The sequence below is a fragment of the Apus apus genome, chromosome 3, assembly GCF_020740795.1.
Source record: "Apus apus isolate bApuApu2 chromosome 3, bApuApu2.pri.cur, whole genome shotgun sequence".
Lineage (NCBI taxonomy): Eukaryota > Metazoa > Chordata > Aves > Apodiformes > Apodidae > Apus > Apus apus.
In genome coordinates this window covers 69,642,260-69,655,199 of record NC_067284.1, presented here as the reverse complement: position 1 = coordinate 69,655,199, position 12,940 = coordinate 69,642,260, and the positions used below count along the sequence as shown (strand labels likewise).

Here is a 12,940-nt window from a genome sequence, read left to right as displayed (position 1 = left end):
ATGCTTACGGATAAACCAAAACACACAAGATCCCATTTCTCTACCTAAACAGCAACAGAGTGAAAAGCAGAACTACGCATCAAGTTATCTTCAAAAAACTGTCCAAAATACACCACAAATAATTGCAAGACCCACAGTGACAAGCCCAAAGGGGCATGCAACAGCTTAACAAGAGCTACCCCCTCTCACATGTAGGATTCGTGCAGATATTAAATCTAAATATATTAAATAGTTGTGCTCAAAAGACCAGAACAGGAGAGGGTTTTTCCTTCCTGTGCTGTACACTCTATGTATCCAACAGTTCTGAAGAAGTCATTGATGCTGATTACCTGGAATATTTAACTCCCTTAATCAGCACCAGTATCTTTTCCACTTCTCTCTCTAATGCAAGCACACATAAATCATTAAGACTTTTATTACACTGAAGTCTTTAAGGAACTCATTGAATATAGTTGCACTGTTAGCAACTACAAACAGATACTTTTCATACAACGTATGTTTCAACAAAATCTTGCATCCGCAACAGAATTTAAATCATTAACAATTACTAACATCTACAGGTTTGGTACCTAAAAACAAAAAACAGAATCAATTATCACCAATTATCTTCCAAATAATCAGTGACAGGACAAGAAGAAATGGCCTCAAGATATGCCATGGGAGGTTTAGATTGGAAATTAGGAAAAATTTCTTTACTGAGGGAGTGGTCAAGCATTGCAACGGGCTGCCCGGGAAAGTGGTGGAGTCACCGTATCTGGAAGTGTTCAAAAAACATGTAGACCTGGCACTTCAGGACATGGTTTAGTTGACATGGTGGTGCTGGATTGACAGTACGACTTGATGATCTTAAAGGTCCTTCCCAACCTTAATGATTCTATGAGTCTATGATTTTAGAATTAAATTTGTCATTAAACAATAACTTCTACTATATATTTTTCCACATCATGGATAAAGCTGGATTGTTCTCAGTTCTTAGCTGCGGTTCTTCTAAACACCAGCTTGCAATCTGCAAAATTTAGACTTATTTTCTTTGCATCTAAACCAGCTAGCACGGGAAGTCTTGATGCCAGATGTTGTTAATCTCATACAGAAATTAATTGTATTCTCCACACTTTGGAAGTTTTAAAATTGAATCATAAAAATGTATATGGATTTGTAAAACAAATTACTGAGTATAATATGTAAAATACATTACTGACTAATGTGCTGGGTAGATTTTGGAGACACACTACTTGAGGCTCTACTACACTTAGAGGTCATCAATCATTTCCTCCCAAACCCACCATGGGATGAGGACAGAGCTCCTGACACAGCAGCTCCCAACTCTCTTGCACATGCATACGAGAAATCTGCAATGATTCATCTCAGTGTCTGCATTCTTCTCTAGTACTGTAGCCCCCTGGCTGACACTCCTTGGCTTACAATCCACAGAGCACCCCAGTCACCCAACCATACCCAACCCACTTGGTAAGCATGTTCATTCCAGAACTGAGGAGGGGGCTGCCAGTGCCCTTGCTGGCACTGGGGCAGTAAAGGATATGGATACACTGGTATTTTACGCTTGTACCTGAACATTCAGCACAGGAATTAAGCAAATAGCACAGGAATAGTGCCATACTGGAGGATCATTTCTAATCAAACACTAGTAAGCCATACCAAGCGTTCAAAAAGTTTTAAGAATCTGAATTGCTTGCAGTTTTTTATTACTGTGCCTAATACCCATTTCCTTCTATGTTAAAAAGGAAAACAAGCAATTTCTTTTCTAAAGCTACTCTCAAAATACATCAAATCACCCACCTCTTTGTTTACAGAACCACTAAAGACTTCAAAGCTATCACTTCCATTAATAATACCAATAATACATGTTTAGGGTTTTGGCTTTCTTTCATTTAAAAAACAATGAGAACTGAAACAAGAAGTATAAATCAAGGCGAAATACCTTGGGGAAAAAAAATAATTAAGAAAAAACAAGCTAGCAATACCAGTTGAGAGAACCCAGCTCTGTTAACTTACTGAAGTCAGGAAACACAAATCTAACTGTAGTTAACTTACATTACCCTGCCTTACTGGATCCGTCCTCATCACCACTGGGCACCCTGTACCTTCAGTCTACCACATTTCACCATAAATCCTGTGCCAACATGGTATCTTTGTGCAGTTCCTATTCCCTCTAACCTGAACTCTCAAAAATGTCATAGTCCTCAGCCACATCAGCTACAACAGATTTCTGCTACAGGGTGAGAGACAAAAGGAAAACAACCTAGGGGGAGATTCAGAAAAGTCATATATCCTCCAGGAAGGTTTTCCTGGAAAACAAACACATGTACCAAACTCAGAACAAGATTTCAGGTATTTCTTAGCTTTGCACTAAACACCTGCCCAAACTACAGCAGTTTCTGAGGATTAAGTCAACTAAAAAGAAGTTAAAACAATCTAAAAGTGTTAACAGATAGAAATACCAGCTCCCCAGACTAACACATTTTTAATTCAAAAACTAACACGTTTTAAAAATAACATTTAGATCAGAAATATCACCATCATGTCCACACTTACAAAATAAATAACCTTAATCCTCCAATTCTTAGCGTAAAGAATAAGCTCAAGGAAATCAAGGTCCACAGCTACCTCCAAAAGCAACTTACATATTCAGAGTAATTATACATTTACCCCTCTAATGAGGATTCAGTCCAAAAATTGGGGCAGGTAAAGATCAAGCAGACTGTTAGCATGGCCACAGCCTAGCTGCTGCCTTAGCTGTGCTAACCAACCCTTCACCCCCCTGAGCATCCTTCAGAAAATATTCAGATATTGTCCCAAATTACAGAAAATACACCAAAATATCCAAATCTGGAGAACAGCACTGCCAACAAGTCATCTTTCTTAAGTCCTCTCATTTTTCATGGAAAAATGCCATCCTACACGTTAAGTGTTTGGAAAACAGGTAGAAATCCTCCCCATCATCAATCCCAATCCACGCGAGTCTAAAACTATCTGAAGCCATGCTTATTACAGCTAGCTCAAACCTGTCAGTAGGGACTCTGAGCTCTTTCATGCTTATCCTATTAAAAAAAAAAAAAAGGCAAAGAGTTTGTCCCCTTTGCCTCAAGACTTCAACGGACACATTTAGAGTTCAGAAAGTAAGCATTACAGCCACACAAACCACTGATTTCCTGCTAGATCTCTCTGATGGCACTTGCACAGTACATGTTGGGAGAGGAGGCGACAGCAGCTCAATGCAGAACTTCACAGCTAAACAAAGCTGTAATTTTCTCCTTGTTAGAGTTCTTGCTTTAAAAAAAGCTAAGTGATACTGTGCAGATATGAGTGTTGCCATGTCTCTGAATCTTGCAGCTAAAAGAGTTTAATTTAAGGTTCCTACTACAGAAGGTTCCTCTTTTCTACAGCAAGAAGCACATTTTTAGGAATGCTCTCCTAAAATTTCAGCCAATCAAATTGCATCCAAAAAAGCCCCAAGCCTAATGTAACGCACACTAACATATCTGAGGTGGACCTTTAGCCCTGAGAAGCCCAGATGTACATGTGTAGCAATTACCTCAGAACTGCTCCAACTCAAAGCTAGATTTCTCCACAGGTACATCAAACCAGGAATGTCTGTGAAAATCTCTAACAGCAACACTCTTCCTTCCATTCCACATGGCCAGGTTTCCTGTATCTACTGCTTCTGCAAAGAAATTAGGTCAACCATGCCCTACATAAGCAACTAAGCCCACAATTACAAGCCACTCCAAGATTTGTCTATTAGTTATAAAATCCAGAAGTACTGCAAGATGTATAATAAGTCTAAAAAAAATGGTTTGCTTTCAGAGATGATGTCCATGTTCAAAAACTGAACCCTCGAGATAAACTTTAGGCTTTATTCTGCCATTTTTCATTAGAGCTTCGCAACAAAATTCAGTGGCCTAAATAACTAAAGGTCCGTATTACACACACAGAACAGGAAACCTCTACAGAAAATGGCATGGTCTGCTCGTGAGCAGGCGTAAGGGGGGAAGGAAACAAACCGCAGCCCACCTTACTGCTGTTGCTTTGTACAGCAATGGGCACAAAGCTTATCAGAACTTTGACATAAAAGCAACACTTCAGTTCTCAAAAGAGGAAAAAACTTTGCCAGACTAAACTGTAAGCTAACAAACAGTTCTCCCTTTCACTTCATGTTTATTTGGGATTGTTAATTCAATTACAATTCTGAGCCCTTGCTTACCTCAGCAGCTGACTGAAATTACGCATTTTGAAACAATTTCTATTACCCTTCTGTCACTAATTTCATTTTAAAAAAAAACTCACATAAAAAGTGGTGAAATCATTATCTCTCATGTTTGGACAGAAAACTTCTTTTGTTAACAGCCATTTTCTTGCTTTTGTATCTTCAACTCAGAATTAAGAAATCCAAATATTTTGTCTTTAAAATTATAAAGTTCTCATGAAAAAGTTCTCTTATTTTCATTAACTTTAACTAAACCACACTTCTAGGCCGAACTAATTTACAGCATCCCTTCAGAGAACCAAATCTGGGCTTAGAAGCGTTTGTGACTTTAATTTACCCACTGGTTTTCAAACTCCCAATTTTCCCAGAGGAGTTTGAAAGCCTGCCAATTTAGCTTGATGCTTTAAAACTGTTTACAGAAGTCCAAACTACACTCAAATATAAAACAGTTTGATTTCAGATCCCCTCTCCCCTTTTTTTTTAAGCCCAAAGAAACTGGCAGGAGAAGTGGGAACTGACTCCAGGCTACAGTGCTGCTTTCACAGCTACTATCTGAGCTACAGAGAAAGAGAGAATCTGGTGGGAAACAACAGTGAGTATTTTTCTTTAATTTAAAACAACATCTGAAATCCAAGGTAGTTGCACCTCTCCAAAATACATCATTATTGTTTATAGAGGATAGCTATGTTGCTTCTGTCTCTTGCCCCTTCCACTTCACTTTTATTATGCTTAAGTCACCCACATGTACAAGCTCCAGAAAACTGGAGAAAACAATTTCAATACAAAGTTTCAACACAAAAAGTAAGCCTACTTCTTCAATAAGACAGACAGGCACTCAAAAGTATCTTGCCCAAAAGCTGCAAGGGCATGCGGTCGACATCATTAGATGGAGCAGAGAAAGGCGGCACAGACATCGCCAAAGAAAGGAACCGGATTTTCCAACGCTTGATAAAAAAAAAAACAAAAACAATTCTTTCCTGATGAACAGCACTGTCATGCAAAGCAGAGCAGTACAGACACTAAAAAGTCAGGATATCACGAGTTAAAGAACATCAAGACAAAGCTATATTTAGTAAACAAATTAGGCTGAAACTATTGAGGATGAGCAGAAGAGGCAACCCACTGAGAGGCAAAACAACCAGAAAAACTAATAAAAAATACTAGCTCATCCAACCCATTAAGAAGTCTTAGGGCAGAAAGCTCAGGAAGAAAACTCTAATAATCTAATAATCATTGATGCTACCTTGTATGAATATTTACAACATGGAGCAAAAAGAAAAAAAAAAAATTAAGGGGAGTGGGAAGGAGGAAGAAAAAAAAAACACAAGAAAAAAACCCAAAACAAATAAACAAAAAACCAAAAACAAAACACACACACACAAAAAAATCCACAGGGGAAAAAAACAAACCAAAACCAGAAGAGAAAAACATTTTGTATGTTCCAAGATTTAGCAATAAATTCAGGCCTTTAATGTCTCTGGTGTCTCTCTTCACATCCCACCCCTCCAGCAGCACCACCCAGTTTCTGCCATTGACTGTCTGAATTATCAGCTCAGAATGCAAGCCTGGCCATCAACATGACCTTTTCAAATCTGAGTGCACAAATGTGCGTTTCCCAAAGATGACTCAAAACTCTCAGAAGAGCTTGCACATCACCACGTGGTGTTTGCAGGTATATATCCCTAAGCACCCAATGACAAAAAAGCCTAGAAAACCAAAATTCTACATCTATTTCAACAAGCAGATGGGGAAAAAAAAAAAAAGCAAACAATTAATTCCTCTTTAAAATGGTTGGCACCTGTGCTCACTTCTTAACAGAGAGAAAAAATGAGGCAAGCAGTGGCTCCACCTGAGCTCATAAGTAACGGCAGAAAGATTTCTTCAAAAGGAAGTTAGTGACGCTTATAAAAAGTTGTTTATCAGGTCATTCTCATTTCCTAAACAGAAGAATGTCCCTCCTAGAAAGGCTCAACACCTGCATGAGCAGAGAGACTTTCACAGTCATCATACACGCCATGTCCTATAAAATTAATTACCCCCTCTAACACCCATCCTATTACATTATGTGTGGGTAAAACAGGAACAACATTCTTGGCCTTAAAATTGCATTAATTAGGGATTAGATTTAGCAAATACCTAAATAGAGAAAAATAAACCTCAATAATTGACAGAAACCACACGAAGAAGGGAAGCAGTTACCCTGAAGATCAAGGAGTGACATACAAAACACCCTGTACATTACTAACAGCACCATTAGCAGCATAATGCTGGTTACAAAACAAAATAATGCTTCAGAGTATTTGCAAGAGCACTGTTCTTGACCAATTTTTTCCCCTCTTACATGTCTTATGATATAAAGCACGGGGGAAGGGGGAGCAAACCCCTTCAGAGTAGGTTCTTCAGGTAAGAGAATACAAGAGAATATTCTGTCAGATAACTGCACTTCCCAGATCAAAAATATTCAAGTTAAAGAGTATGAAAAATACCCTGTGAGGCCAAAAATTCTTCTTGGCATTTCTGGTATACAAAGCCTTTCTAAAGGAGAGAAGAGTCTTTCTAATGGAGACTCCTGTGTTTATTTTTGTTTTGAAAACCAAGAGTGTTACACACAATCAAGCCAAATAATGCCAATTGCTCTGTGAAAAAAAAAAAAAAAAAAAGACTTTTTAAAAACACTAGATCCTTTGCCTCTCAGTTGGCTACAGAGCATAGGATTTCTCCTCACTGCCCACGAACTAGAGCCCCACTTAACAAAAGGTGGGCCACCGCTGAGCTTCTCAAGCAAGGAGCCTGCTTTCCTTACTGCTGCAGTTTAATCACCCCTGGCACCAACCAAGGCCATCCTTTGCAGGCAGGACAGACTGACACCCTGCCAAAGTTTTTATTTTTAAAGACGACTAGCACACTGACAATAGCACACAGCAATCCCACGAACGGAGCCCTGGGAATTGAGCTGAACTCACTGTCACTATGAGCAATTTCACTGTAGCACCACGGTCACTTTTGCAGTCTAGACGGGCAACCATAAAACTTCATACTCTAGCCCAAATAAATGACAAATACCCCAACGCCGTAACCAGTCATTCCACATGCTCATTTTTCTCGGTACTAAACTCAGCCAGAGATGAATCATGGTGCACACACACTCCTCAGGCTCAGAGCACTGGTGACCACAACATCCTCTCTGCTCCAGCTCTTCTGACCCCTCCAGCACACCTGCCCATGCATTGCTGGGGGCTTTAGAGAAGACTCACCAGGGTTTAGCAAAGCCATGGGGTTCAACACACTCTGTTGGCTCTTCAAATACAGAACAGCAGCACATACCATAACACTGTCTCAGCACTTACCTGATGCAGACCTGACATACCTATGCAATGGGAATGTTTTCCAGCAACTTTTACATAACACCCAGTATAACAAATGGAGAAAAAAATTAAGGAACTGCCCTACATGCCACCGATCCAGCAAGTAGTTAGTACCTATACTGCAGTTAGTAGCAGTACATATACACTGACTGAACAACATGTAGATCCTACACAAAACAAAAAAGCAAATAAGTCTTAATATTTCTCCAGTTCTCCCTCCAGTAACATCAACAGCAAACCAAAACATTAGTCTCCATTTTGTCATTCCAGGTTTCCTTTGCCTTCTATTTCTCTGGGGGAAAAAAAACCCAACACATAAACTTAATTACTCTTTGTTTAAAATAATCCTACATTATTCTGGTTGCCCAAGACTTCAAGAGAGGATTGACTTCAATTTCTCTGTGAAAATATTTTCAATCAGAGAATTTTTCGGTAAACACCACTAAGCTTCAGGGCATCCTGCACAGCTGCACAAAAATGATGGGTGGAATTTAGAAACTGAGTCTTAATTTATTATTATGAGTTACTATTCTGCCACAGACCTCATCACTGGAAAGTCCTATTGACACGTTTTATGCCATGTTATTATATACTGGTGACAAACTTGGAAAGGGCTGTAGCAATTTTTTAATATAATCTGATTAATGCTTCCATATCCTTGTTTATAATGAGTTACTATTACAGAGCTCAATTAGCAAAAGCTTTCTCAGAAGGTAAAACAATGCAACAGCTGAAAGCAAATGAAAACCATCCACCAAAGAACATCCCCTACCAGCCCCCAGCAGCTGGTCATGGCTTATTCTACATAAACCCAAATCCAGCAGGATTAAAAAGTTCTCATACTTTCTGTAGAATTAATTGGCTAAAATAAGATAAATTAACAGTTTAGGAAGTGCCACAGAGAAGTGACAGAGTGAAAAATGCTTCATATTAAGACAGCATGCTGAGACACCTTTCAGCTGAAGGTAGGCATTAGCAGCACCAGAAACTTACATTTTGGGCCCAAGAAAGACATTAACCTCCACACTGCAGCAGTTTCATAATACAGCAAATCCAACCTAACAGCTGCTGACTCCACAGAGCTGCCACCACATCCCACCTGCACTCAGCTGAGGGCTCCTGCTGCCTCCCTCCCACCACCCATCATGCTTCTGCTGTCTAACAAACCAATTCAGGCAGAAACCCACCAAAACAGCTGGGTCATAAAGCAATATAGTCTATGATGATACATAAAAATTAAAATTATTGTTGGCAAAACTGTCAACCTTCTACAGTCCTGCAGCCGTCTGATGGACTACTCTGATCCAGTTCAGCATGGGCTTGCAGGCACCATTGTGAAGGTGGATGAGATGCCAGGCTGTAGTTTGCAGCACAAAGAGCTTTTCTTCTGGGTAGAACTCTCTTGCTTGATTCTTCTGGTTGAATCAACAGTGAATTATTTTACCCAAAGATGCTGTCCTCAGGTTGCTTTGATCAAACACAAAGAGAAAACACAAGAGAACTTGGCAAAGCCAGAGCCAGACACCCATGCTGTGCTCCTGTCTCAGTGAGGGCAGGACGCAAAAGCCCAGGCACCCGGCCCAAGTTCCCAGACTTCTTGTTCCCATTCAGAGGCACATTCACTTCAAGGGATGCATCTGAAAAAGCAGATGGCCAAAATCCATTGAGTCCTTTGGCTACCATCATGTTGGAAATGCTTATATGTAAGGGATGCCAGTGCTACTCGAGACACTAAATGGGACTCAATAAGAACTTTGCTACTGTTGATATTCAAAAGGTACTGAAGTTCAAGGAAATGTGAAATACCTACCTCACTGCTTTATCAAAAGAGTACAGTAATATCTATTTCAGCTGTGCAAGTTAACTCAGTTTATTTTTTTTACTTTATACAGTAATTGTACTCTTAAGTAGAGTGCTACATAAGCATTTACTAACCCAATAACCAAAACAATTTTCTAAATTACATATAAAATGGTTTCTTTCATCTGTTTATTCCCATAAAAAATTCAGTGTGGAAGCCAAAAGAAAACAGCTGCATAGAGTATTTTCAACTGCAAGAGACATGTAAGATGGTATTTCTCCCTGTGCTGGAGGGCACAATCTGTAATAACATTTTGCCTTCCAGGTAATGACAGGAGGCATTAAAAGGACAACTTGCTCTCTAATAAGCTCGCTTGACTGGCTGAGTACACACACACACAGATAGCTATAATTATTTCTTTTAAAACAATGTTAATTAATTTTGATATTTTTTCCTAAATCACATTGATTTACAGCCTTCCTTAAAGACACTCAGCAGACAGCTAATTAAATTCAAGCCATTAGATTTTAATTAGAGATATTTAGAAAAAAATCTCAGAACATTTCACGTTATCTTTGTGAACACTACATGCTCATTAGCAGCTAAAGCAACCAATAAGTGATTATAAACACAGAAGAGGACTCAGCAGCATGATTCAAACATGAAAACAAGAAAGTCAAAGTTTCATGCTTCAAAGCTAAAGATTCTGGGAATTACATCTTCTCAGCCCAAGTCCAGAAAACCAACATCAGTGCAAAAAAAAAAAAAAAAAAAGGCCAACAGTGAAAAAGGTAAATACCATTATTGAGCTAAGCTTAATCTTCATTAAATTCTAATAAAGTCACAGTGCCTTCCTGACCAAACAGTGAAACAAATTAAAGGTCCAAATGGAGCCTCCCTTAGGCAAGGGGGGTGCTCTGAAGAGCCCACCATACCACCCCAGCGCAAGGTGCTGGGCCACCCAACCAGCCCATGCTACTGCCCCATGAACAACCTCCCTGCAGGAAAAAGATGCTTTACTAAAATAATTGGGGTTTTTCTACACTTCTAACACAAACCAGCTATTTCTAAATCTCAATCTCCATGGGGCCAGTTTTCCGTGAGTTAAAAGCCATATCGGTGCCCTTTGATATGGTGATCAGTTCCACTACTGGGTGAAGAGGCTCATGAATATTAACCTCGACGTATTTACATATGTCACCCACAGGCACAATCTTCCCTCAGCAAACTGGGAACGGAATCCGCACAATTCCTCCCTCCCTGGGTCACTTGCTGATGGTCAAATATGAAATGACCATGGAAGTCACTTCAGCAAGGAGAGTGCATCAGGCACAGAGCCAGACAACCAAAGTGTACTTGTTAATTACGGTGCACCGGTTTGGTTTGGACAGGTGCCCAAAATGCCAGAGTTGACATTTCAAAAACCTGAAAGGTTAGGATCACACTCAGAAGTACTTAAATGAGTCAATTTTTCCAGAATACTGGGAATTATTCTCTATTATTACAGATTTCACAGCAGTGCTGTAAAAACAAATGTATCTAATGTTTAGAGGCATAGATTTATTCTGCTACAAAAGATGGGAGCGTGTTCGATCAAGAACCGCCTGCTACAGATGCGGAGGTGCTGAAAGCAAACAGAAGGCGTAGGAGGGGACTGGCAGGTAGGCACCACCCGTAATGCCACCGCAAAGTGAACGCGCAGACCTATGTCACCCTCGTAATCAGCAGAAAACACACAGGAACGTACCCGCTTTGTAATTGTTACGTTTGGATACATTTTCAGTTCACACTTAAAATCAGGACGCCTTCGCACTGCACGCAATCTGTGCTCTGAATCATTTGGAAAGCGGGCTGGCAAACTTGCCTTTTTTTTTTCTTCTTCTTCTTCTTCCCCCCCCCCCCGCCTTAAAGAAACTGATGACAATTTGCCGCAGTTTTAACACAACTGAAAAGCACGCAGCCTGTCATCTGCCTGGGAATATCTGGATAAACGAGCAGTAAGTATTTTCGACGACAGCGCAGCTCCAGGCAGAGGAACCTGGCGCTCACGGAGCCGGGAGGGCTCCTCGGGCAAACGGAGGGATGCGCGGCCCCCGGGAAGGCGCCGAGACCCCGGCCCAACCCCCGCCGCTGCCACCGACACTTCCGCGGCCACGGCTACTGCTCCCAAGTTTCGAGGCGTGCAAGCGGGCACCGCTGAGCCGCCCGGGCAACGGGGAGGGAGGGAGGGAGGGAGGGAAGGAAGGAGGGAGGAAGGGAGCGCTGCTCCGCCGCTTCCCGGGGCAGCCAAGCGCCTCGCAGAGGAGACGCTCCCGGGGCTCTCTCGCCAAGACCCCCGGGCGCGCCTTCCACCCCCCGGAGCAAAAAGGAGGGACGAAAAATAAGATAATCTTAAAAGGAAAAAAAAACAACCCAAACAAACAAAACCACTACAGCCCAAACCCAAGCAACTAACTCTGGGGAAGTGCAAACCCCACAGCGAGGGAAGAACAAAGGAGACAAGTGCAGTCAGAGCTCTCGCAACAGATGGTTTGAAGCTGACCAGATTTCACGCTGGCATCCTTTTCCCTTCCCTCCCTCCCGCCGCGGCGCGGCGCGGGGAGTGTTCGCACGCACCGGCCCGGCCGGCACCGCGCCGCCGCCGCCGCGCAGAGCGCCCGCACCCCCGCCCGCCGGCCCGCTCCTCGCAGCCCCGCTCCTCGCCGCCCGCCCGGCTCCGCGCAGCCCCCGCCGCGCAGCCCAGCCCCGTCCGGCGGGGCCGGCACCCCCGCCCGCCGCAGGTGTGCGCCCCCGACCCGTGCCCCCCGCGGCAGCGAGGGCTGGCGGCAGGGGGGCTGCCGGCACGCTCGCCCCGTCCCGTCCCGTCCCTCCCGCTCCCCGCTGCCGCTCACCCAAACTCCCGGCGAAACCGTCCATTTTGTGTGGAGGGAGGCCGGTGCCGCAGCCCGAGGTGAAGGTGCCGTCGCCGGCCGGGACAGGTTCATTCACCCGCGGAGCGGCGGCAGGCAGCGGCGGCGCCACAGCCCGGCGCTCATGAGCCGCCCGGGGCAGCGGCTCCGGCAGCTCCCCGCGCTCGGCGGCGGCGGGAGGCGGTTCCGGCGGCTCCTCCTCCTCCTCCTGCTGCTGCTGCGGGGCTGGCGTCGGCGCTGCCCGGCTCCGTCCCTGCGCCGCGACCCCAGCACGGCAGCGAGTGCCGAGCTCCTCCCGCCGCCGCCAGCACCGCCCCAGCGCCCCGTGCTGTCGTGCTTCCGACTCCGCCCGCCCTGGCAGCCGCCGCTTCCCCTGCGGGCGGACCGGCCCCGCCACCGGCCCCCGCCGCGGGGAGCCCCGCACCGCCTCCGGCTGCAGCTCCCGCGCCCCGGCCCTGGCCGCGCCTGGGACGCCCACACTCGCCGCACCGCTGCCGGAGCCCCGGCGGCTGCTGCTGGTGCTGCTTGCCCGGTGCTTCACGGGTGGTGAAGGGCCTCCCGGGGGGAGAGGATGGGCTGCTGGCCGCAGCTGTCGGCCGGGGGCAGCGGGGGTGCCGGTGCCAGGCGCCGTGCCGTGCCA

General features: G+C 43.9%; 1 protein-coding gene across 4 annotated transcripts in view; it reads right to left on the bottom strand.

Moving 5' to 3' along the window:
• EML4 (EMAP like 4) overlaps positions 1–12,493 on the bottom strand; it is a 162,776-nt gene extending 150,283 nt beyond the window's left edge. For 2 of the 4 annotated variants that reach the window (XM_051615928.1, XM_051615929.1), the window contains exon 1: positions 12,283–12,493. In XM_051615928.1, the coding sequence (XP_051471888.1) occupies positions 12,283–12,307 (25 nt within the window). In that variant the 5' untranslated portion in view covers positions 12,308–12,493. The remainder of the gene's footprint in view (positions 1–12,282) is intronic. The other 2 variants (XM_051615930.1, XM_051615931.1) reach the window with 1 other exon arrangement.
• Between the last annotated feature and the right edge of the window lie 447 nt (positions 12,494–12,940).